Source organism: Fukomys damarensis, unplaced genomic scaffold (assembly GCF_012274545.1).
Source record: "Fukomys damarensis isolate Sample0158 unplaced genomic scaffold, DMR_v1.0_HiC HiC_scaffold_28, whole genome shotgun sequence".
Taxonomy (NCBI): domain Eukaryota; kingdom Metazoa; phylum Chordata; class Mammalia; order Rodentia; family Bathyergidae; genus Fukomys; species Fukomys damarensis.
The window spans coordinates 21,039,819-21,063,838 of NW_022900940.1; the positions used below are offsets into that span (position 1 = coordinate 21,039,819).

The following is a 24,020-nucleotide window of genomic DNA, read 5'->3' on the forward strand; positions in this document are numbered from 1 at the left end:
GCCTCCAACACACATCTTACATGGGGAGTATAAAAATTTGTGGTACAGTTAACCTCTAAACAATAATAATTGTTTTAGACCTTCATAAGAAATAGTTTGACTTGGAAAGTATTACTTGGGAGGGGGGTTCTAGATACTACAATATTTAGGACTAAATATTGGCACTGTTCAGATGTGAGAGTGAGTTTCTGTTTATTCTTGGGTGTTCTTTCCAGCAGTTGAGGCACAGGAATACTAGGACCTACAGAAAAAGAGCTTTTGTTTCTATTTTTTTAATTTCCTTGACATGAAAGTAAAAGAGAAACATAGGATAATCATATGTTCTTCTCCCATACTATTCATTTAATTCTTGTTTTTAAAACTATTTTGAGTTTTTCATAAAACTTTGAAAAACATTTGTCACTTTTATTTTCTAAGTGTTGTTCTTCCCGTACAGGAACTTTGCATTGATGGCGACTAATTTGTGTGTTTTTCTTTTTTTTCTTTTTTTCCTTTTGCATGCTGTCCCCTGTGTTGGAACTCTCAATAGAGAGTAAGTTGGTTCAATATTTGTTGGAAGCCTAACTTTACTGCATGACTGTGAAATTAACCCTTTTTCTCTGTTTTCTCTCCCAAAGAGTTCATGCAGTGTTGGACCCTTTGCAATCCACGAAATGCTATTTGCAGTTATGCAAACTGTCATTCTGTTTGGAGATGTGCTTTTTAATCTACTAATTAATCTAATTTGATTATGTTCTTCTGTTCTGTATTTGATGACTGGCACACCTAAGATATAAGCAAGTTTTAAGAAAAGGCTGCCTCAATTGTAATAGCTCAAGTATGTAATTTTGTCTCAACAAATTAGTTTTGAGATATGTAAGATTATAAATTAATTTCACTGAAGGTTTAAAAATAATTCTCAAGTTTCAAGATTTTTCCTTTGTTAGCCCCTACCCCATATTATGTACTTTCTACTATTTTTTGTTTTTCCAAACAGCAAATAGAATGGTGTATAGGGCCTTGATTCTCAACTAGTATTATAGCATATCCATTTTTCCCTTTAATCCTAGGTAAGGTAATAGGAAAATATCAACATCTGAGACAAATTCTTTATAGAAGGGCAGTTGACTAAAAATATTTGTGCACAGGGCCGGGGATTTAGCTCAGTGGTTCCGGCGCCTGCCTTGCAGGCACAAGGACCTGAGTTCGATCCCCGGTACCAAAAAATAAATAAACTTGTGCAGAATTTCCAATATATTATGGGTAAAATATATTAAAATATATGAATATATACATATGTATGTGTGTATATATGATCGATGAGTAACACTGATAGGTGATAGGATATAACTATTTTTGAAAAGTAATGATTCTGTTGTATATGTGGAGTATTATAAATAGCACTTTTTTTATTTAGCTGCTCACATTATGTTTAACCAAAAGAAAGTTCTTCAGATAGTTACAATTCTCCTTGAAAAAAATAGCAGTTAAGATCTTGACAGAGAAAAAGTGAAATAGTACCATAAATAGCTAGTCCAATTGTTAAGTTCTAACTGGGGAAGATCAGTGACTATCATTTAAAGTAATCCAAGAAGCTTCTTGGCTGAGACTTCAGTGTTAAACTTTGTGGGGAGTCACGTACTATATATGAATGAATGGGGAGGGGTAGGAAATTGGGGATTATAACAGATATGAATGAAGAGGGAGAGATAAAGAATGTATATTTCCAGATACCCCCATATTTTGGAGACCTAGATCTCTATATAAGGGTTTGAGATATTATCCTATAGACAGGAGATCTTTAAAGATTTTTGTTTCTATCAAAAAAATCGTATCATAGCGGACGTGGTGGCGCACACCTGTAATCCCAGCTCTCGGGAGGCTGAGGCAGGAGTATCAGCTGTGAGTTCGAGACCAGCCTAGGCTACATAGTGAGTTCCAGGTCAGTCTCAACTACATAGTGAGACCCTGTCTCAAAAAATCAGAAAAAAAAAAATCGTATCACAATTTTATATCACATAGGTCTGGGGATTTAGCTAAGTGGTTCTACTGCCTGCCTTGCAAGTGCAAGGACCGGAGTTTGATCCCCGGTACCAAAAAAAAATTTTTTTGATACCACAAATACAACCTACTGGCCATATCTGCCCTGCTGCCTGTTTTTGTAAATAAAATTACGTTTGAATTCAGCCATGCTGGTTTATTTATGTGGTGTCTATGGCCATGCTGCAGTGGCAGGATTGAGTAGTTTCAAGTCCATATGGATTAAAAAGCCTTGATAATTGCTCTCAGTTTTTTATAAAAACGATTTAATGATTCCTGCTATAAAGGAAATATAAAGGTTAAAATCAGGTTAGTGCAGTAATCCAGATGTGAAGTCAGCAAAGCTTGGTGCTTACAACAATAATAAGATAAATATATTTTAAGGCCAAAAGAGAGAGCTATTCTGGAGATTCTGGGCCTCATCGGACAGATTAGAGAGGACAAGTTGAGGAGTTCACACTTGTGATGAAGACTGAATCAGGGTGAAGGCATTTAGGATTTAAATGAACTCCTGGAAAGAAAGAAGGGCAATAACAAAAAGAAAACAGTGTCAAGCTACAGGAATCGCCAAGCATTTTGGATTTAAGAAAAAACTATTACACATCACAATTAGAAGATGAGAAAGTGGGTGCAATAGGATGGAAGCTAACTAAAGAAATAATTCCTGGGCTGGTGTCCTTTGCATTGGTAACCAAAGGAAATTTAAGTACAGAATAAAAGATAGTAGAACAGGCCGTGCTTTACAGAGCAAAAATACAGAATAGGAAGATTAGCTTTAAAATGAATAAAATTGGTTCTTCTTTAGAGAAATTATTATTATTAGAATGTTAAGTATAGTAGAATGCAAATTGAGGGAAAAGTCATGGAGAACATTGTGTTGCAAGACAGTAAAGTCAGTGAGATAAGCCATTTAGCAAAAAGTGATAGAATAAAACTGAAAACAAGGGAGTTACGTGCTGGCCCAGCCACTGTCCATCTGTGAAATGTTGGATGAGTCACTTAATTTCCAACTTCTGTGCTTACTTATCCATAAAATGGGAGGATTGACATAGGCATTATATTGTTGGTACGGTTTTCAGAATGGATTTTACATGTACAAAAGTTTAAAGTTGGAATCATTGAGAGAATATGAAAGCATTGAAGCCAGTTGTGATAGCACACACCTGTAATCCTACCTACTCAGGATACTGAGGCAGGAGAATCATAAGTTCAAAGCCAACCTGGGAAGTTTAGCAAACCCTGTCTTGAAATTCTAAAAGGAGGAGGTTGGCTCAGGCTATAGCACTCTCTGAGTTCAATTCTTAATACCACAATAATAAGAGTTAATGCCAGTGAAAGTGAACCACCTAATTAAAAATAAGAGTTACTTGCTAATAAGCTTTAGGGAAGAAGAGAGTCTTAATTTGTATAATGTTTAATGTTTCTGAAGTGAGACTGACTATCCCTGCTGTTGCTGATTTCAACACCTCACATAATTCCTGAAATCACTCCAGCACATCGCTGAATGGTGTGTCAGGTAACCAATCAGAGTGGATGGTAGATTAGATCCATGCATTTATCATAGACTCAGTCTTATAAAGTTCTTCAACAGTATTCTGGGCTCAGAGGAGAGGACCAAAGACAGTTTAAGTAAAGTGTGTACTCATCCAAATTTGAAACCTGAGGAAAGCCACATTTTGGAGGTGTGGTTGAGGGGAAGAGTGGGACTGGAGTTAAAGGAATCTACATTGTAAAATAAGAACCTATTATTAAATTTTTGGGGGGAGGGTTTTGAGACAGGGTCTCACTATGTCGTTGAGACTGACCTGGAACTCACTGTGTAGCACAGGCTGGTCTCGAACTCAGTGATCCTTCTGCCTCAGCCTCCTGAGTGCTAGGATTACAGGCGTGTGCTACCACACCAGGCTTTAATTAATTATTATTTATAATTATTATATTATAATTTATTATTTTATTATTAATAACCCCAGGTGACGCTACCTGGGTACTAGAGAGTGCTAGAAAATTTAAAGTAATCATAGTCTCTGCTTATACAAATATATAGCATCTTAAGTGCGGTGTATTTTTTATTTTTAACTTTTTCAAATGTTAAAGCTTAGTTATAATTCTAACAGAGAAAAATCCTTTTTTTTTTGGTACCGGGGATTGAACTCGGGTCCTCACAATTGCGAGGCAGGCAGCAGAACCACTGAACTAAATCCCTGGCCCAGAACTTCATTTTTAACAGAAAAAGGAAAAAAGTTTGTATATATCTGTATAAAGGAAATTCAAGAAATAAAATATACATTGAAAGACAAACTCCTCAAATTAGCAAAATTACTTTTGAAATTATTTTTCACCTCAATACATCATGACTGAGCATCAAGAAATTTTTCCTTTTTACATAGAAGTAAATCTTCCAGGGTGGGGTTGAATTTCTTGTGAAGAAATACAAGCTTATTGTAGGTCACTTTTTATAAGTATTAGCGTCTTGTCACTTTAAAAAAAATTTAAGCTGGTAAACTAATGTTAACTGAGTATAAAATGCATGAGTAGAAATGGATACTAATAGCTTGCCATTAGGAACTTTTTAAAATCACTAAAATTTAGGTATAGACTCTTAGGTACCATTATATTTATCACAAATTACTTTTGGGGCAGTTTTACTAAATAACATGTTATACCAAAAAGTTTGTGACATTTGTCATTTTGAGAAATCTGAGGATTCTCTAATTATGTCAAATTTTATACTTTAAGGTAGTTGTTAGTGTGGTCATCCCCTATTCATTCAATGCTGCTTGTCCGAAAAGCAGAGAGTAAGATTATGGATAGTCCTTTCCCCTGCATTTCTTAGAAAATGAATCATAAGCTGTGGCATCAGTGATAACCTTAGGTGTGCCAGCCATTATGGCCAAAGTTTCTTTACCAAGTGATGCTGCATGGAATAGCTAATTGTTGAACTTCTGCAGAAGTTGAATAACGGTTAAAATGTACTCTTGTATCACAGAGTCCAATGAAAACCAAGAGAGATTGTTTTTCCGCTTGGCTGCCAATCGCTGTGCCTCTGATTCCTCTATTCCCTTCTATTTCAGTTTTGAATTGAGCATAGAGGTCAATATTTCCTCCTTTTTCTTCCTGTCTCCCCTTTTATCAACTGTAGGTATTCAGCATGTTTTTGGAGACTCTAGTAGATTTCATACAAGTTCACAAAGATGATCTTCAAGATTGGTTGTTTGTGCTGCTGACACAACTCCTAAAAAAAATGGGTGCTGATTTGCTTGGGTCTGTTCAGGCAAAAGTTCAGAAAGCCCTTGATGTTACAAGGTAATATTTTCTGCATATATTTTTAATTTACCCAATAATTATTAGGAATATTTCATTCCTATACTTCAAAGTTCAGAATTCTGGTTCCTTTCAAACAATTTAGATTGCATAGGCAATATCTGAAAATTGTTCATTTTGCCCAGTCATGTTGTGTATTTAATGCAATATTCTTCCTAGATAAAACTCATTTCTTGGAGCCAGGGATGAAGCTCATCTGTGCCACCGCCTGCCTCATAAGCATAAGGTTCTGAGTTTGATCCCTGGTATAAAAATAATAACAATAATAATAATAAAATAAATTCATTTCTTTTGTAAAAATTTTATTGGTTTGAGTAATTTGATTTAGTATTTTATCTTAAATAATACATATCTAGAGTCATACATGGTGGCATAGGACCTTTAGGTCCAGCTATTGGGAGACTGAGGTAAGAAGCTTGCTTGAGGCCAACCTGGGCAAAATAGCAAGACCTCTGTCTCAAAAAAAAAAAAGTCTACAGTCGTGTCATAGCATTTTGGTTAAGATCAACTGAAGATGTACTGCTAAGTAGGGTTGGCTATTGACTTGACCTAATGTAAAAATAAGTATTTTATAAGGTTTAAGACTGTTTTCTCTTTTCAGAAGATTTTTGAAACATGGATATATTTGTACTTTCCCATGTAGATTGTTCAAGTGACATTTCAAATATCCGTTTACTAAGTTAGAGTCTAAAATATAAACTTTAAGTGTGGGGAAACATGTCTGAACATATTGAACCTTTAACTGAATACATTTTTTTTTTATGAAATCAATATTTGAAGCAAGACAGACTATTGTTGGGCCAGGGATTTAGCTCAGTGGTGCTGCCGCCTGCCTCGCAAGCACTAGATCCCAAGTTCAATCCCCAGTACCCAAAAAAAGATAAACTATTGTTTACTTGCTTCTTAATGCTGTGATATGGAAAAATGCAAATGTTTATATTCTTCTAGGAGTGCTTTTATTGTATATTGTACAGTGGACTCTTAAGTTATAACTGGCCTAACATATAAACAACTTGGGTTACAACCAGAATTTTAGTTTTAACTGATGACAAAAGTCTTGAATTAAGACCCAAATGCCGGCCCCTTGTGCTTCCAGATGGTCTCAGATACAGATTTAACCCTTAAAGAGTTCTGAAAGGAACATTACAACATCCTTTCCTTTGTAGGGTTAATTGAGAAATCCTGGGTCAGTGTCTCTCTAAGGACACCGAGATCTGCCTATGCACAGGAGAGAGACTTTGAAGGCTGTGTAGAGGAGCCTGAGCCTTTACTTGACCAACTTGAGTTACAACCAGCCCTTGAAAATGAATTGAGTTTGTATGTCAAGGGTCCACTGTACCACATAGACTGTACCAGACACTACTTCATCACAATTTTTATATGGCACTTTGTGTAGTCTTTAGCTGTGAAGTTTGTTAATGAAGTTTGTTAAATGCATGGCTTAATTTTTTTGGTTTCCTTTGTTTTTATTTCAGAGAATCTTTTCCAAATGATCTTCAATTTAATATTCTAATGAGATTTACCGTTGATCAGACCCAGACACCAAGCTTAAAGGTAAAAATTTGAGGTTTTTTTTAAGACATTGTATGAACTGATGTTTTATTGATAAAGTTGTATTTATATTTGTATTTATCATGTACGAAGCAGTTCAATCAGTGGGCTTTGTTTTTATAAACTTTCAGACAGTCAAGCCAGCACTTCGGGACCAGCTTCACTCTTTTTGGAGCTCCAAGGTTTTTTGTTATTGTTTTAATCTTCATTATTTCTTTCCTTAACTTTCTCTGCAGTGTTTTGGATAATGTTTGTATGCATCTGTATTCAACTACTAACCTTTGTAAGCCTTTTAAGCATGCACATGTTTTATTTCAAATGTTATAAAATGCCCAACTACCTTTTGGTGAAGCATATGGGGATACAGTTTGGAAGGCATCACAAGTATGGCCATCTAACCCTAAGCTGGCAATGCACACTTTGCTTTATAAAGTCTTTAGCTAATTTTTATGTTTGTGATTTCCCAAAACTTCTTTTTTTCTTAGCTGCAGTCTTAGGAGTTTTATAGATATTTTGGGCAAAATAGCAGTTTTTGCCTAAGCACTTATTTTAGTAAACAAAAATTTTAAGTTTGATCTCAGTGCCATTCTTCAATTCCCCTTGATAGAAACAGTAACATTTTTTGCATTATAATATTTCTGAAATGTGCATAAAATTTATAATCAGGATTAGCTTTCTCAGTTTTTATTTGCCACATATTTCCAGTTAATTTTTGTGAAACAGGTTGATTCCAATTTGTGATTTAAAATGATTAAATTTAATGTAAGAGAAAACCAATTTTAATATTTGTATTCTTTTCTAAAGGTGTTTCACATGAGATTAAAGTCAGGGAAATAACAAGCATATGTGCCTTTTTGCAAGTCTTGTATTTTCTGCTCTATTCTGCACGAGATATATTTCCACAGTGTTAACTGCTCAAGATTGATTTTTTTCCTTCAAGTTTCTAAATGCAATTGTACCTCAAAATCACAATTTGTTTCTTACCAGCATTGACTTGCACTCAACATGTTGTTATTTTCTTAGAGCTACTTTGTGAAAGGGGTTCTTCCACGTTTCTATTTTGAAAACTGATCTGCAGAAGAATAATTTACTTGACTTTTTTTTTTTTTTTTTTCTGGTGCTGGGGATCAAACACAGGACCTTGTACTTGCAAGGCAGGCGCTGTGCCACTGAGCTAAATCCCCACCCCTTGACACTATTGATAAGTATTTTGAACTCATGTCCAAGTCATTGTGCTAGGGCAAAAATTGTAAATATTTATAGTACAGCATGATGTTTTGTTATATATGTACATTGTGGAGTACAGTAGTTACATTATTTAATATTTAATTAAGCTATTTAATATTTACGTTTCTTGCATATTTTTGTGATGAGAACACTGAAAATTCACTCTTAGCAATTTTCAAACATACAATGTTTGAAATATTGTTATTATCTGTCAATCCTGTGGTGGACATAGACCTTTCAAACTTACCGTTTGAAACTTAGCTTGTCTTACTGAAATTCTGTGCCCTTCAATCAGCAGCACCCCAATCCCCCAATCTCCCAGCTTTTGCTGACCACTGCTTTATTCTGTTTCCATGAGTTTGACTTTTTCATATTCTACATATAAGTGAGTGTATGCAAGATTTGTCTTTCTTTGCCTTTTCACTTAATATATCAACCTCCAGGTTCATCTGTGTTCTCATAAATAACAAGATTTCCCTGTTAAGGCTGGATAGTATTTTATGTCATATATATATATTTTGTCCATTCAGCCATTGAAGGGCACTTATGCCACTTACATGTCTTGACTATTATGAATAACGCTGCCATGAATGTGGGAGTTCATCTCTTCAACACAGTGATTTCATACCTCTTTGGTTTCTCTATTATTTTTTAATTAATATGTGTTTGCAGTATATAATGATTGTATTCTTGCAGGGAGTTGTTATATGTACACAACACATCTTAATTCTTTTTTCATCTGCTTCTCCTCTCCCCCCACACACACTTCATCTCTTGGTCACTTTCTTTTTTGCAAGAGATGTCTCCCTATTTCCTATTATCTGTCTTTTATTTTGCTCTTTAATTCTTTATACTTTGGTTTCTCATATAAGAGAAACCATGCAGTATTTAAGCTTTCGTGTCTCATTTATTGCACTTAATATTATGGTCTCAAGGTGCCTCCCTTTTCCTACAGTGACTTACTCCTCTTTGTGGCGGAGTGGTAAGATGAACATAGAGGCTGCTTCCGAGAGTTAGCTGTTGTGAGTTGTGCTACTATAAACATGGGTGTGTATGTATCACTGCAATTGGATGTATTTAACTCTTTAAGAAAGATGCCTAGAAGTGGAATAGCTGGGTCGAGTGGAATTTCTAGTTCCAGTTTATTGAGGAACCTCCGTACAGATTTCCATAGTGGTTGTACTAGTTTACATTCTTGCCAACTATATTTTGCTTTTCCCCCACAGCCACTCCAACATGTTATTCTTTCATTTCTCGGTGATGGCCATTCTTCCTGAAGAAAGATGGAATCTCAGTGTTGTTTTAATTTACATTTCTCTAATAGTCAGAGATGTTCAACATTTTTTCATGTATTTATTGGCCATTTGTACTTCTGAAAAATGTCTATTCATTTCAATTTGTCCATTTTTTTATTGAGTATTTTTGGAAATCTAATTTTCTAAGTTATTTATATATTCTAGACATTCCTCTGTCCAAGGAATAGTTGGTAAAAAAAAAATTTTTCCCATTGAATACATTCTCTTTACCCTATTAGCACTTTCCTTTGCTGTACAGAAGCTTTTTAATTTTATATGATCATTATTGATTCTTGGTACTATTTCTTGTGCCTTTGTGATTCTATTCACAAAATTCTTGCCTATGTCTATGACTTCACGGGTTTTACCTATTTTATCTTCTAGCAGATTGTTTTTGGTTTTTTTGTTTGTTTGTTTGTTTGTTTTTTCAGCTTTGAGTTTATTGGTACATTTTAGGGATACAGTACAGTTACATTCATTGTTGGGATCTTGTACCTCTACATGACAAGTCTTGATTCTCATTTTTTCCCCTTACCTCTGCCCTCCCTTCACCCCCCTCCTCCCCTCCCCATCTACAAACACTTTATTTTCATCTTTTCATTCTCTCACATTTTTTTCTTTTCCCTTTTTACCCTTCCCCTACCCATCCCACCTTCCCTACACCTTTAGCTAAATGTCAGTAATCTTATTAGAATCTTATGCATTGTTGCAGATTATTTACACCACGGAAACTATTTGGTATTTACACATGTGTCACTTATTTATTTCACTTAGGAATATATCTTCAATATGTATCCATTTTCCTGTGAATGAATCTATTTTCTCATTCTTTATGGCTGAGTAATATTCCATTTTATAGAAAAACCACATCTTCTTTATCTGATTGTTTTTGTTTTAATATTTAGGTCCATTTAATCCATTTTGATTTTAGTTTAGTACCTGGTAAGAGATATGGCTTTAGCCATAATCTTCTGCACATAGTTAGCCAATTTTCCCAGCATTATTTATTAAAGAGGCTATCTTTTGTCCAGTGTATGTTTTTGCTCCCTTTTTCAAAGATCATAGAGCTGAATGTACCTGGAGTTGTTTCTGCAACCTCTATTCTGTTCTGTTGAACAGGTGTGCTTTTGTACCAGTACCAAACTGTTATGGTTTGGGTCTAGATGTCCTCCCAAAGCCTCATGTCACAGGCTTGATCTAGAATGTGTGAAGCTGGAATTGATTCATGATACAATTCTAGGCTGGAGGGCAGTAGGATTAAGGGTGTGAGTGCTTCCCACCCTCCCTAAGTAGTCTGGATAAGGTAAAAGGGGCTGGGAGACACTGTTAACTCTCTTGTTACCTTTACTGCCTTGTGTGTGTGCCATGTTGTTTCTCCTCTGCAATGCCTGTTTGCCATCCCAGCCTCAGAGCCAGCTGATTATGGACTGAAACCTCTATGAACTGTATACCAAATAAACCCCTTCCCTCTAACTTTGGGTGTCAGGTATTTTGTCTTAGCAATGAGAGAAAAGTAAATAACACACATACTTTGCCTCTTCTGATTAGTTTTGGTTTAAAATCTACTTTGAAAATAGGTTAGCTACTCCTGCTTGCTTTGGGGCTCCCTTTGTGTGGAATATTGTTTTCCATTTCTTTTTGTACCTGAACTTGAACTTAGGACCTTGCCCTTGCCAGGCAAGCACTGTGTCACTGAACTGCATACCTAGCCCTCCACTTTTTTAGTCTGTGAATTTCTTTTGGATTAAATGTGTTTCTTGTATACAGCATACTGTTGGATTTTGTTTCTTGATCCATTTTGCCAATCTGTGTCTTCTAATTGGAAAATTGAGACTTTTCACATTGAGAGTTATTACTGAATGGTATTAACTTATTCCTGTCATTGCATTATTTTCCTGCTACTGATTTCCTCTTTTTTTCCCTTCTGCTCAACTCAACTATCTGGTGTGCCCATTCTGTTAGAATTTTTGCTGTTGTTAGCTTCATTGCCTGTTTGTAGTTTACCCTTGAGAATTTTTTTAGAGTGCTAGTTTGGTGATCTTGAATTTCTTATTGTGCTCTTTTTTGTGGAAAGATCTTATTTGTCCATCAGTTTTGAAAAACAATTTTTTAGGATGTATCAGTCTGAGTTGGAAATTGTTTTCTTTTAGGACTTAAAATATTTCGCTCCAAGCTTTCCTGGCCTTTATGATTTGTGTTGGGGAGTCTACTGTAATTCTACTGGTTTACTTTTATAAGTTTTTTGTGCTTTTCTGTAACAACTTTTCAGATTCTGTCCTTGTGTTAGACTCATGGGATTTTGACTGTGTGTGATATGTCATGGAGAGGTTCTTTTCGCTCTGGCTATTTGGAATTCTATATGCCCACTTAACTTGTATGTTAAATTCTTTTCCCACATTTGAAAGGGTTTCTGGTATTATTTCAGTAAATGGGTTTTTTTATGCCATTTGTACTGTCTTCTGATTTTTTACTAATTCCAGTTAATCTTAGATTAAACTTTGTATCATCTAGCAGCAGTTGGATCCATTTTTCATGATCTTTTGTTGTTAAGTTGTCTCTGAGTATACAACTGCCTATATTAGCCCTATTTTATAGTTCAGACACTTTGTCCTCACATTGATCACTTCTGCTGTCCATCCGTTCAATAGAATTTTTAATCTCTTGGATTTCTATTTGATACCTTTTCATGGACTCTAGTTCTTTGCTAAACTGGCCTTTTCATGTTTTATTTCACTTTGTTTAGCTCAGCTATCTTTTTGTATCTTTTGTAAACTTTCTGATTATTTTGTTTATCGAGTCCATTATGTTTTTAATCTCTTCTTTTGTTGATTTAAATAATTTTGTGTTGGCTTTTGATTTCCTCTCCCTGGATATTCCGTGGATCACTTGGGGGGGTGGCAGTTTGAGGCATTCTGTTGCCTTGGCTCCATCTCGCGCGTGTGTGCTCTTTCCTTCCCTCCCTCCCTCTCTCTCTCTCTCTCTCTCTCTCTCTCTCTGTTGAGGTTTGTGGGTTAAATATAGTAGAAAGACTTTGTTACTAATATGGAGACCTTTTTAATTAATGTCTGCTTTCCACTGATGCCCTGTAGGCATGGCTTACTATTGACCTTTTCCTCTGTCCCACAAGCCAGCCACCTCCATTTGTTTGGAGGGGAAAGCTGCAACTTATATATGGCTCAGTACCCAGTTCTCTAGGAGTAGGCCACGGTATTGTTAATAACATAAAGGCAATCCAAATATGGGCATTCAGAGAAAATCAATTAATAGCAACAACTATGCTACCCTGACAATAGCAATAAAATCACCCTCAAGAATTAGCATCAAGGGGCTAGGGTTTAGCTCAGTGATTCTGCCGCCTGCCTCACAAGCTCAAGGTCCTCTGAGTTCAATCCCCAGTACGGGGGGGGGCGGGGAAGCAGCATCAAACTGAATATTGTCATACCATAAAAACCAGTAATGTACCACCCTTAACTGTAGAAAAGAGATCCATAGTTACAGTATAAACACTAAGACAAACCAAATATTGACATACAGTAAAACATCTGCTAAGTGTAATGAGTATGCCTTCACAATAGAACAGCATTCAATAGCAATAACATAGAGTTAACTATCTAAATATTAGTAAAGCTTAATGGTTATACTGGTAAAGATAGTGGGGGTGGCAAATGGGAGAATGTAAAAAGTAAAAATTTTTTTTATCTTTAACCTTATTGGTACATTTTAGGTATACAATACAGTTACATTCATCAATGGGATCTTGTGCCTTTACTTGACTTATCAGGTTCTTATTTTTCCCCATTCCCCAGCCGTCCCTTCAGCCCCTCCACCCTTCCCTGTTTACAGAGACATTGTTTCCATGTTTTTCCTTTTCACATATTTTTTCTTTTCCCTTTTCACCTTTCCCCTACCCCTCCCACTTTCTCTACTCTTTTAGACCTTTTCTTCCTATTATACAATATCAATTATACAATTTGATCCTTATTTACACTTTTAGTTCTTCACACCAGAGAAACTATTCGGTATTTCCACATGTGTGACTTATTAATTTCACTTAAGAGTAGCCCTCAATGTGCATCCACTTAGCTATAAATATCTCTAGTTTCTCGTTCGTTATGGCTGAGTAGTACTCCATTTTATTTAATTAAAAAACACACACATCTTTATCCAGTCTTCAGTCGATGGGCAATTAGGCTGTTTCCAAATTTTAGCTATTACAAACTGTACGCTGTAAACATGGGTGAGTATATATTGCTGTGGTATGTTTCTTTTAATTCTTTTGGGAAGATTCCTAAAAGGGGAATATCTGGGTCAAATGGGACTTCGAATCCTAGTTTTTTGAGGTATCTCCATATTGATCTCCATAGTGGTTGCACCAGTCTGCCCTTTCACCAACAATGGAAAAGGGTTCCTATCTCCCCACAGCCCCACCAGCATTTGTTTGTGTTTTTGTGTGTGTGTGTGTGGTTTTTTTTTGGTTTTTTTTTTTTTTTTTTTTTTTTTTTTTTGGTTTTTTGAGACAGGATCTCACTATGTAGTTGAGACTTAACCTGAAACTCACTATGTAGCCCAGGCTGGTCTCGAACTCACAGAGATCCTCCTGCCTCAGCCTCCCGAGTGCTGGGATTACAGGCGTGTGCCACCACGCCCAGCTCAAGCATTTGTTATTGGTTGATTTCTTGATAGCAGCCATTCTTACTGGAGTGAGATGGAATCTCAGTGTTGTTTTCATCTGCATCTCTCAAATGACCAGTGATGTCAAACGTTTTTTCATATGTTTATTTGCTGCTTTTACTTCTTTGAGAAATGTCAGTTCATTTCAGATGCCCATTTCTGGATTGGGTCTTTACATTTTGGAGGGGGATGTGAGTGTTTTTTTGTTTTTTTTTTTTTTAGTTCTTTATATATTCTAGATAGTAGACCTTTGTCTAAGGAGCACCTGGTAAAATTTTTTTCCCACATTGTGGGTTGTCTCTTAGCTCTGCTGGTGATTTCTCTGGCAGTGCAGAAGCTTTTTAAAAAGATGAAATACAATTGTTGATTCTTTGTGCTAGTTCCCATGCTACTGAGGATTTGTTCATAAAGTCTTTTCTTATGCCAATATCTTGAAGAGTTCTACCTAATTTATCTTCCAGCAAGTTTAGTGTTTCTGTTTTTAATGTTTATATCTTTAATCCACTTGGATTTTAGTTTAGTGCATGGTGAAAGATACAGGTCTAGTTTTAATCTTTTTTTTTCTTTTATTGAGTTTATTGGTACATTTTAGGTATACAGTACAGTTACATCCATTATTGGGATCTTGTACCTCTACTTGACAGGTGGTCTTGGTCTCGTTTTAATCTTTGACAAGTTGAAATCCAGTTTTTCCAACACCACTTATTAAAGAGGCTATCTATCCTCTAGTGAGGTTGTTTGGCTCTTTTGAGGGTGTTACCTCCTTTGAGGTAGCTGAGTATGTCAGGAGTTGTTTCTGCATCTTCTAATCTGTTCCACTGATCCTCAGATCTGTTTCTTTGCCAGTACCGTGCTGTTCTTATCACAGTGGCTTTGTAGAATAGTTTGGATTTGGGGATTGTGATAGCCCCTGCCATGTCTCTCTTGCCTAGAATTGCTTTTGCTATTCTAGGTCTCTTCTGAATCCAAATAAATTTTTTGGATTGTTTTCTCTAGTTCTGTGAAATATACTGTTGGGAATTTCAATAGGCATTGTGTTGAATCTGTATAGCAGTTTTGGAAGTATGGCCATTTTCACTATATTGATTCTTCCTACCCAGGAACAAGGAATATCTTTCCATTTTCTTATGTCCTCTTTCAGTCTCTTTTTTCACAGTGGTGTAGTTCTCAGTGTAGAGGTCTTTTTTGTTTCCTTTGTTAGATTGATTCCTGAATATTTCATTTTTGGGGGATGCTATTGTGAAAGGGATTGTTTCCCTAATTTCACTCTCAGTGAGTCTGTTATCTGTGTACAAGAAGGCTATTGATTTTTTAGTATTTACCTTGTATCCAGCTACTCTACTGAATCTACCAATTAAGTCTAGAAGTCTTTTGGCGGATTTTTGGGGGTCTTCTATGTAGAGTATCATATCATCAGCAAATAATGACAATTTTACTTCTTCCTTTCCTATCTTTGTTGCTTTTATTTCTTTCTCATGTCTAAGTGCTGTGGCTCATGTTTCCAAAACTCTATTGAACAGGAGTGATGACAGTGGACGCCCTTGTCTTGTTCCTGATTTTAGTGTGAAGATTTTCAGTTTTTGATCATTTAGTATGATGTTGGCTGTTGACTTTTAATAGAAGTCTTTTTCAAGTAGAAATAAAGACCATCTATTCCAATTTTCTGCAGGGTTTTTATCATGAATGGGTGTTGAATTTTGTCGAATACTTTTTCTGCATCTATTGAGATGATCATATGGTTATTGTCCTTGACTTTGTTAATATAGTATATTATATTTATTGGTTTACATATATTGAACCATCCTTGCATCCCTGGGATAAATCTGACTTGGTCAGGATATATGATCTTCTTGATGACCCTCTGTATTGTGTTTGACAGTAATTTATTGAGAATTTTTGGACTTCTGTTCATTAGGGAGATTGACCTGTAGTTCTCTTTTTTAATTGGGTTTTACCCTGATTTTAGAATCAAAATAACACTTGCTTCCAGGAATGAATTTATAAGTTGCTTCTCTTTCAATTTCATTGAAAAGTTTAGAGAGTAGTGGCAATAGTTCTTCTCTGTATGTCTTGTAGAATTCAGCATAGAAACCATCAGGACCTGGGCTTTTCTTTGTTGGTAAATTTTTAATTACACTTTCAATTTCACTGATTATAATTGGGATGTTTAGAATTTTTATATCTTCTTCGTTCAACTTTGGTAATTCATATGTGTCTAGAAATCTGTCCATTTCTTTTATGTTCTCCATTTTATTAGAGTACAGGTTCTTGAAGTAAGTATTGATGATCCTCTGGATTTCTATTGGATCTGTTGTAACTTCACCATTTTCATTTCAATTGCATAAGTTTGAGCTTTTTTTTTTTCCTTTTTTTATTAGGTTGAAGGGTTTATCGATTTTATTTATTTCTTGAAACCAACTCTTCAATATGTTGATTTTTTTGTATTATTCTCTTAGTCTCTACTGCATTGATGTATGCTCTGATCTTTATAATTTCCTCCCTTGTATGAGCTTTGAGTTTCTTTCTCTTGCTTTTGTTCTACTAGCTTAAGATTCACCATTAGGTTGTTTATTTGAGCTTGCTCTGTTTTCCTAGTGTGGGAATTCACTGTTGTGAATTTTCCACATAAAATTTCTTTCTTTGTATCACATAGATTCCTGTATGTTGTACTGGCATTGTCATTAAATTGTAAAAACTGTTAATTTCTTCTTTAATTTCTGCTGTGACCCATTGGTTGTTCAGGAGAGTGTTGTTCAATTTCCATATGTTTGTGAAGTTCTTCCGGTTTCTTATGCTATTGTTCTCCAAATTAATTACAGTATGGTCTGATAATATATATGGATAACTTCAATTCCTTTGCATTTACTTAAACATGTTCTATGACCTAGCATGTGGTCTGTTTTGGAGAATGATCCATACACAACCAAAAATAATGTATATTCTGATTTTGTGGGGTGGAACACTCTGTAGACATCTGTTAAGTCCATTTGTTCAAAAGGTTGGTTAAGTTCTAGTATTATGTTGTTGATTTTTAGTCTAGATGATCAGTCTACTTGTGACAGTGGGATATTGAGGTCCCCCGCTGCAGTTGTATTAGTGCTTATTTGGTGTTTCATCTTCCTTGATATTTGTTTGTATAGTTGGGACATTAGTGTTTGGTGCATATATATTATGATTATCATCTCTTCCTCTTGGATTTTTCCCTTGTCCTTCTTTGTCTCTCTTAATTAGTTTTGGTTTGAAATTCTCTGTCTGCAAATAAGATAGCTACCCCTGCTTTTTTCTGAGTTGCTGTCACATGGAGAACTGTTTTCCACCCTTTTACTTTCAGTCTGTAAGTTTCTTTTTCAAGTAGGTGTGTTTCTTGTATACAACATATTGTTGGATTTTGCATCTTAATCCATTCTTCCAGTCTATTTCTTTTGATTGATGAATTGAGGCCATTAACATTAATGGTTATAACTGATATGTATTGACTTATCATTGTCAGGTTATTTTCCTGTTGTTGGTTCTTTTTTTATTTTTCTCCTTCTCCCTTTAAATTCTTGCCTGTTGGATTTGCTCTGTTTGATTTCATGGAGTTATGACCTTCATTGTCTTTTTCTGGGATTTTTTAAAAATTGTTTGCAGTGCTGATTTGATATTCATGAAAGTTCTCAGATGTTCTTTTTCATGAAAATATCTTATTTCTCCATCAATTTTGAAAAATAGTTTTGCAGGATACATCAGCCTAGGTTGGAGGTTGTTTTCTTTTAAAACTTGAAATACCTCACTCCAAGCTCTGCTTGACTTGAGGGTTTGTGTTGAAAAGTCTGCTATGATTCTGATGGGCTTTCCTTTGCATGTAATTTGTTTCTTTTCTCTAACTGCTTGTAGTATTGTATACTTCTGTTGGGTTTGTGGGATCTCGATTACTATATGCCTAGATGTGGATTTTATTTTATTATAACTAGTTGGAGTCTTGTACACCTCACTTATCTGTATGTCAAGTTCTTTTGCTTTGTTTGGGAAGTTTTCTATCATTAATTCTGTGAACAATTTTTCATGTCATTTGTGCTTTCTCCTGCTTTTTTGTGGACTCCTATTAATCTTATATTATTCTTTGCATCATCTAGAATCTGTGAGATTGATTTCTCATGGTCCCTTGCTATTTTTAAGAGATCTCTCTTTTCATGGTCACTGACTGCCATCCTAAAAATTAAGCAATGGCAGAAGAGGAGGAGAAAAATTGAGATAAAGTATCTTGAAAAAGAAACTAATAGAATCATATAAAAGTAACAGAAAGAGCAAATAAGAAAAAGGAAAAAACAGCAAAATAAAAGGAAAATTAGAAATGAATATAGAAAAACCTCAAACCAATGAAGAAAAAAAAGTCAATAATAATTCCTTTGTATTTTTCAATAGATATCTTCTTTCCAGGATCTGTAGTCTTGAAATCCAGCAAGTCATGGTTTCTTCCACCTGGATTTATGGCTTATGGGTTTGTGAGGTGCCCTGCTGCTCCATAAGCCCCTCTGTCCATACACCTGTCCATACACCTGAGACTGTGGCAACTATCCAAGCTGAGACATGTCCTTGCTCTCGTTGGTGGTTAGGGAAAGCAATTGGACCACTGATCTTTGCTAGAGTTAATGCCAGTACTTTCAGATCCACCCACCACTGAAAGCCACACTCACCAGCCCTATTTTCTCACCACACAACTTAGGGCCTTCTGGGCCTTAGTTTAAACTTCTCACGAGGTCTGTGTCTAGCCTGCACCCTCTCCATGATGGTCTCTTTTGGCTGCCTTTTTCACCCATTCACTGTGGTAGGGTTAACACTGGAGACCCTGAAGTGAAGTTGTTCTATGGTTATTCTGTGGCTCAGCCTTTCTTTTTTTCCTCTTTTTTTTTTTTCAATTTGAACTACTTTGTTTATTTTTGAAAATAACCTTTTTTTTTCTTTTATTGAGTTTATTGGTACATTTTAGGTATACAGTACAGTTACATTCATTATTGGGATCTTGTACCTTTACATGACAGGTGGCCTTGGTTCTAATTTTTTTTTTTTTTCAGCCTTTCTTAAACAATTAACCCCTTCCCAAAATGGCTTCTGATTAAATCCTCTCAAATATGGCAGGCACTGCACTAGATTTCTTCTCTAACTCTAGCCTGGTCTACTGGAGGAGTCACTTTTAGAGTAAAACTGCATGCTGTGTTTATATTTTACAGTAACTGTGCTTTTCTTAGGGCTACCATTGGCGGCCTGGTTGGTTGTTTCTCCCTGGCACTACCAACCTCCAGGCTTATCTTTTCTCCCTGTCTTTTGCCTTTTCCATTTGGTACCTCTGCTGCCCTGCGCTGAGAGGAAACAGAATACAGAGCAGGCTTGGAGTTGGCTGGTGGTTGGAGCCAGGGCATGCAATCCACAGGCACAGAGTGGCCCAAGGGTAAACGAACATAGTTCTCAAGCTTTCTCGCTTTTGTCTGGTGGCAGGGGCTCTGGGCCTCCAGCTTTGTGAGCCTGATTTCATATCTTTTGGGTAGAAGATACTCAGTAGAGGAATTATCAGATCATATGGTAGTTCCATTTTAATTTTTTGAGGATCTTCTATATTCCTTTCCATTGTGGCTGTACTAATTTACATTCATAAAAACAGTCTGCAAATGTTCTTTTTTTCACACAAATCAATATTTATCTTTCATCTTTTGTGTAATAGCCATTCTAACAGATGTAAAGTAATATATCATTGTGATTTTAATTTGCATTAAATTGTTGATATATGGTTAATGATGTTGAGCTTTTTTTCATAAAACTATAAAGCCATCTGTATACTTTTAATTCATATCTACTTAGATCCTTTGATCACTTTTTAATCAGGTTATTTATTTTCTTATGTATTTTTAATGTTTAGTTCTTATCATATATATGGTTTGTTAATATATTCTTCCATTTGGTGGGTTATCTCTTTACTTTGTTTCCTTTGCTATGCAGATTCTTTTTAGTTCAGTCATAACCTTCTTTGTCCATTTTTGCATTGGTTGCTTGTGTAAAATTATAAATACTTCTTAAAATTCATTCACTATGAAATAAGAATAATTTGGTCCCTTCTTTCTTTGTTGTTGTAACTGGAAGGAGGAAGGAAGAAATGTATAAGAGTAAGAAGCTTAGTTTTTAATGTTACTTCCTACATAATAACTTGATACGTCACTTGCCAGGGACCTTACTTGGCCTGAAGATAAAAATGACATTTAAATCATTAAGAGAAGAAAGAACATAGAAAAATTAAACACAATAATCTTGGCAATAGATTAAGTTTTAATCATACATTTAAACTTTCTTTTATCTAATTCAGCAAATCAGCATATCATATATGTTAACATTTGCTGAATCCAAGATCAGTGCTTTGTCAGTTGCCATTTCTCAAGTGTGAAGGAATAACATAGTGATTATAGTATATAGCAGTATATTGTATGCTTGGAGATTGCTAATGGAGTGAACGAATATGGGGAGATGTAGGCCAAGGAATACAGTTATATATATGTAAAACGAATAAGCTTAGAAATCTAATGTATAACATGAAGACTATAGTTAATATTGTGCCAGACATGGTGGCACATGCCTGTAATCTCAGCACTTGCAGGGTCCCAACTTCAATCTCCGGTAACAATAAAATAAAATGGGATAGAGATGTAGCTCACTGTGAAGGCCTTGGGTTCAATCCTCAGTACCACAAAATATAAAAATGGAGTTGTATTTGAGATATTTGCTAAAATAGTCAATTTTAGGTGTTCTTGACACTTATACATACTAAAGGGTTAGCTTTGTGTGTGTACCATGCTGTATACCCTCAATATGTAAAATTTGAAAGTTTTTAAAAATCATTGAGATGGTAGCAACTTAACTAGCATATGCCAAGGCCCTGGGTTCAATTCCCAGTGGATGCACCCCCCAGAAAAACATTGAAAGAGTAGATTTTAAGTGTTCTCACCACAATAAGTATGTGAGGTAATACATAAGATAATTCCTTCAATTTAGCTATCTCACACATATTTCAGATTATGATATTTACACCCTGAATATATATAATTGTTATTTCTCAGTTAGTTTGTGGTGGGGAGGTAGCTCAGTGGCATACACAAAGGCCTAGATTTGATCCCTAGCACTGCAAAAAAATGAAAAAAAAGAAAAGAAGAAAAATTTTTGAAAAACATACAAGTCAAATCTGAGACAACCACTATTTAGAAATCCTAGAATGTTGGGATATGTGTGAAAACAACTTTTTTTATCTGCTGTAGCATACCTGAGAGAAGGGCAGTAATTTAGTAGTTGTTTACTGGAAGGATAAAAATGACTGAGTCTAGACAGAAGCATATGTACTTTGGAAATACTCCCTTCTCTTGCTGGGCATGCTCCCGTGCCAGCACACATGTATACCTTCCATGAATCCATACTTCAAGAATATCCTGAGAGAATAATGAAACTTTTTACACCCACATATGGTAACCTCTTAAACAGATAAGTATTGTCTTTTCTCCAGGGCATTTCCATAAAAGATTTTTGTAACACTTTATAGAAGCCAGTTCTAACATTTTATGTACCTAAACTTGATTGCATTGTGAGTCTTATTCTATGTATAACAAAAAAATTAAAAAAAAATGCCCACTGTGATTATAGACTCAATTTACCATACTGCATTTTCAAATACTTTGGTTTATTGTGGCAAAAATGAAATCACTAAGTTGACAAAGACTGGCTTGCTACTGTAAGACTAGTTAAGAATCAACTGTACAATCAGAGGCACTGTCAAGGAGAAGTTTATAATTGTGTTGAGAAAGTCTTCAGCAGTTTTTCATATTTGAGAAATGAAATCCGTGGGACCCAAAACTTGTAAAATGTGTAAAAACAGAATTCATCACCTTATCATATACTTGTACCTCAGATTGGTAGATGGTTGTATAGTTTCTTTTTTGGTAATGTTATTCATTTTCTACTTGTCAAAAAAAAGTTGTATAATTATTTCTGAAGCATTCTCCACTGTCTCACAATGACCATCCTGTTGTCCTCTCTCACTGTGCTTACCTCTGCAGGTAAAGGTTGCTATCCTTAAATACATAGAAACTCTGGCCAAACAGATGGATCCAGGAGATTTTATAAATTCCAGTGAAACTCGCCTAGCAGTGTCTCGGGTCATCACTTGGACAACAGAACCCAAAAGTTCTGATGTTCGGAAGGTGTGTTTTTTTAATAAGGCTTAGACAATAAATTGGGAAAGCAAGTAGTTTTGGGTTGTCAATGAAGGAAACTAATGTTTTCAGAATGCTGCCAGGTAGCAGTGAGTTATAAAGTTCTTTGTGTAATCTTCTTTTTAAAATTATTTTAAATTTTATCCAATTGATACAAGCATAATATTCAAACAGAAGAGTCAACCACAATCCTCTAAACCTCTTATATTCAAAATACTCTGAACCAGTCTCCTTGCATTTACCTGTGTATTCCAAATAAGAGCCGATATCATTTCTTGATTTACCATTTTTAAGCATTATTCATTGATTTGTTGATAATATAGGCATTATATTTATTTACCTGAGTGTATCGGCTTTCCCATCGCTGTGACACAATACCTGACACCAAAAACTTAAAAGAGGAGAGGTTTAATTTGGCTCACAGTTTGAGGAGATTCAGTTGATGATTCTCTGATGGATCCAAGACAGGAGTATTGTAGTAGAAGGGCATGACGGAACAAAGACACTTCATTCACGTGCCAGAGAGGAAGGGACCAGGGACCGTGCATAGCACCCAAGGTCTTACCTCCATGAGTCATCTAGACACATCCAGACGTGTGCTCTACTAATTCCTTAGGCAGCTTCCAAGCCAAGTATGTTGGCTCAGCTAAGTTTAACCACTACGATTAGTATATGAAGGCTTACTATTCCCGTATTATTCCTATATTCTTTCTTATATCCTTCTCCATACTTTTAAAATATTTATGCAGTCTGGGGATTTAGCTCAGTAGCACTGCACCTGCCCAGCAAGTGCAAGGTCTTGCGTGTGATCCCTGGTACCAAATTAAATAAATATATACATACATACTTATGAATCAGTTATTGGTCATCAACAGAAAACACTGACATTTGGCTGTGCAGGCACTTGCTCTTATACCAAATGGTTTGTTACTGTCTCCATTTGTTTGTTTGTTTGTTTGTTTGTTTTTTGTTCCAGGAATTGAACTCCAGTCCCTTGCACTTGCAGGGCAGGCAGCAGTACCACTGAACTAAATCCCCAGCCCTACTGCCTCCTTTTTTGAAGAAATTTGTTTTAGGATTGATAATTTTCTTTGTTTCACTTGCTTGAACTTTTAAAGATGTTTTTAAACATCTGTTAATATTTTCAACATTAACAGGCCGGAAATTTTAGCTCAGTGGTGCTGCAACCTGCCTCACAAGCACAAGGTTTTGAGTTCAATCCCAGTACCAAAAAACAAACAAACAAAAAAATATTTTCAACATCTCTGCCACTTCCTATGGCTAAGATTGTCAATATACTACAAAACATATATTATTGATTTATTTTTTGGCAATCTCCTTCCTATTGTCCAATTTGGACATGCTTTTCCCTAATCTTGCTACACAGGTGTGTTCCTGGGCCTTCTCTTCAACATCTTTCCAAGACTTCTAGTCACCTGGAGTTATTCATTTTTTGAGTCCTGTGTCTACTTCTGTTTACTCTCATTTCCTGCACTAGTTGCTGCAAATAAGTGTTGTGAACATTATTAAGTGATAAAGACTGCATCCATAAACAATAAAGTATACATTCTCTGGAATACCTCAGACATACTGCTAAGTCATGAAACAGATCTCAGTGGTTTAAAACAATAGAAGTTACACAAAGAGTGTTTGTTCTCTGATCACAGTGGAATGAAATAGAAATTAGGAACAAAAGAAATTTGGAAAACTC

At 35.5% G+C, this 24,020-nt stretch overlaps 1 protein-coding gene across 34 annotated transcripts in view; it reads left to right on the plus strand.

Moving 5' to 3' along the window:
- Clasp2 (cytoplasmic linker associated protein 2) overlaps positions 1-24,020 on the plus strand; it is a 184,432-nt gene that overhangs the window by 134,979 nt on the left and 25,433 nt on the right. For 12 of the 34 annotated variants that reach the window (XM_033757053.1, XM_033757056.1, XM_033757061.1 and 9 more), the window contains 3 exons: positions 5,159-5,322; positions 6,816-6,894; positions 22,154-22,297. In XM_033757053.1, coding sequence (XP_033612944.1) covers positions 5,159-5,322; positions 6,816-6,894; positions 22,154-22,297 — 387 coding nt within the window. Of the gene's footprint in view, positions 1-529; positions 533-5,158; positions 5,323-6,815; positions 6,895-7,022; positions 7,074-22,153; positions 22,298-24,020 lie in introns of all 34 variants that reach the window. The other 22 variants (XM_019208237.2, XM_033757055.1, XM_033757071.1 and 19 more) reach the window with 3 other exon arrangements.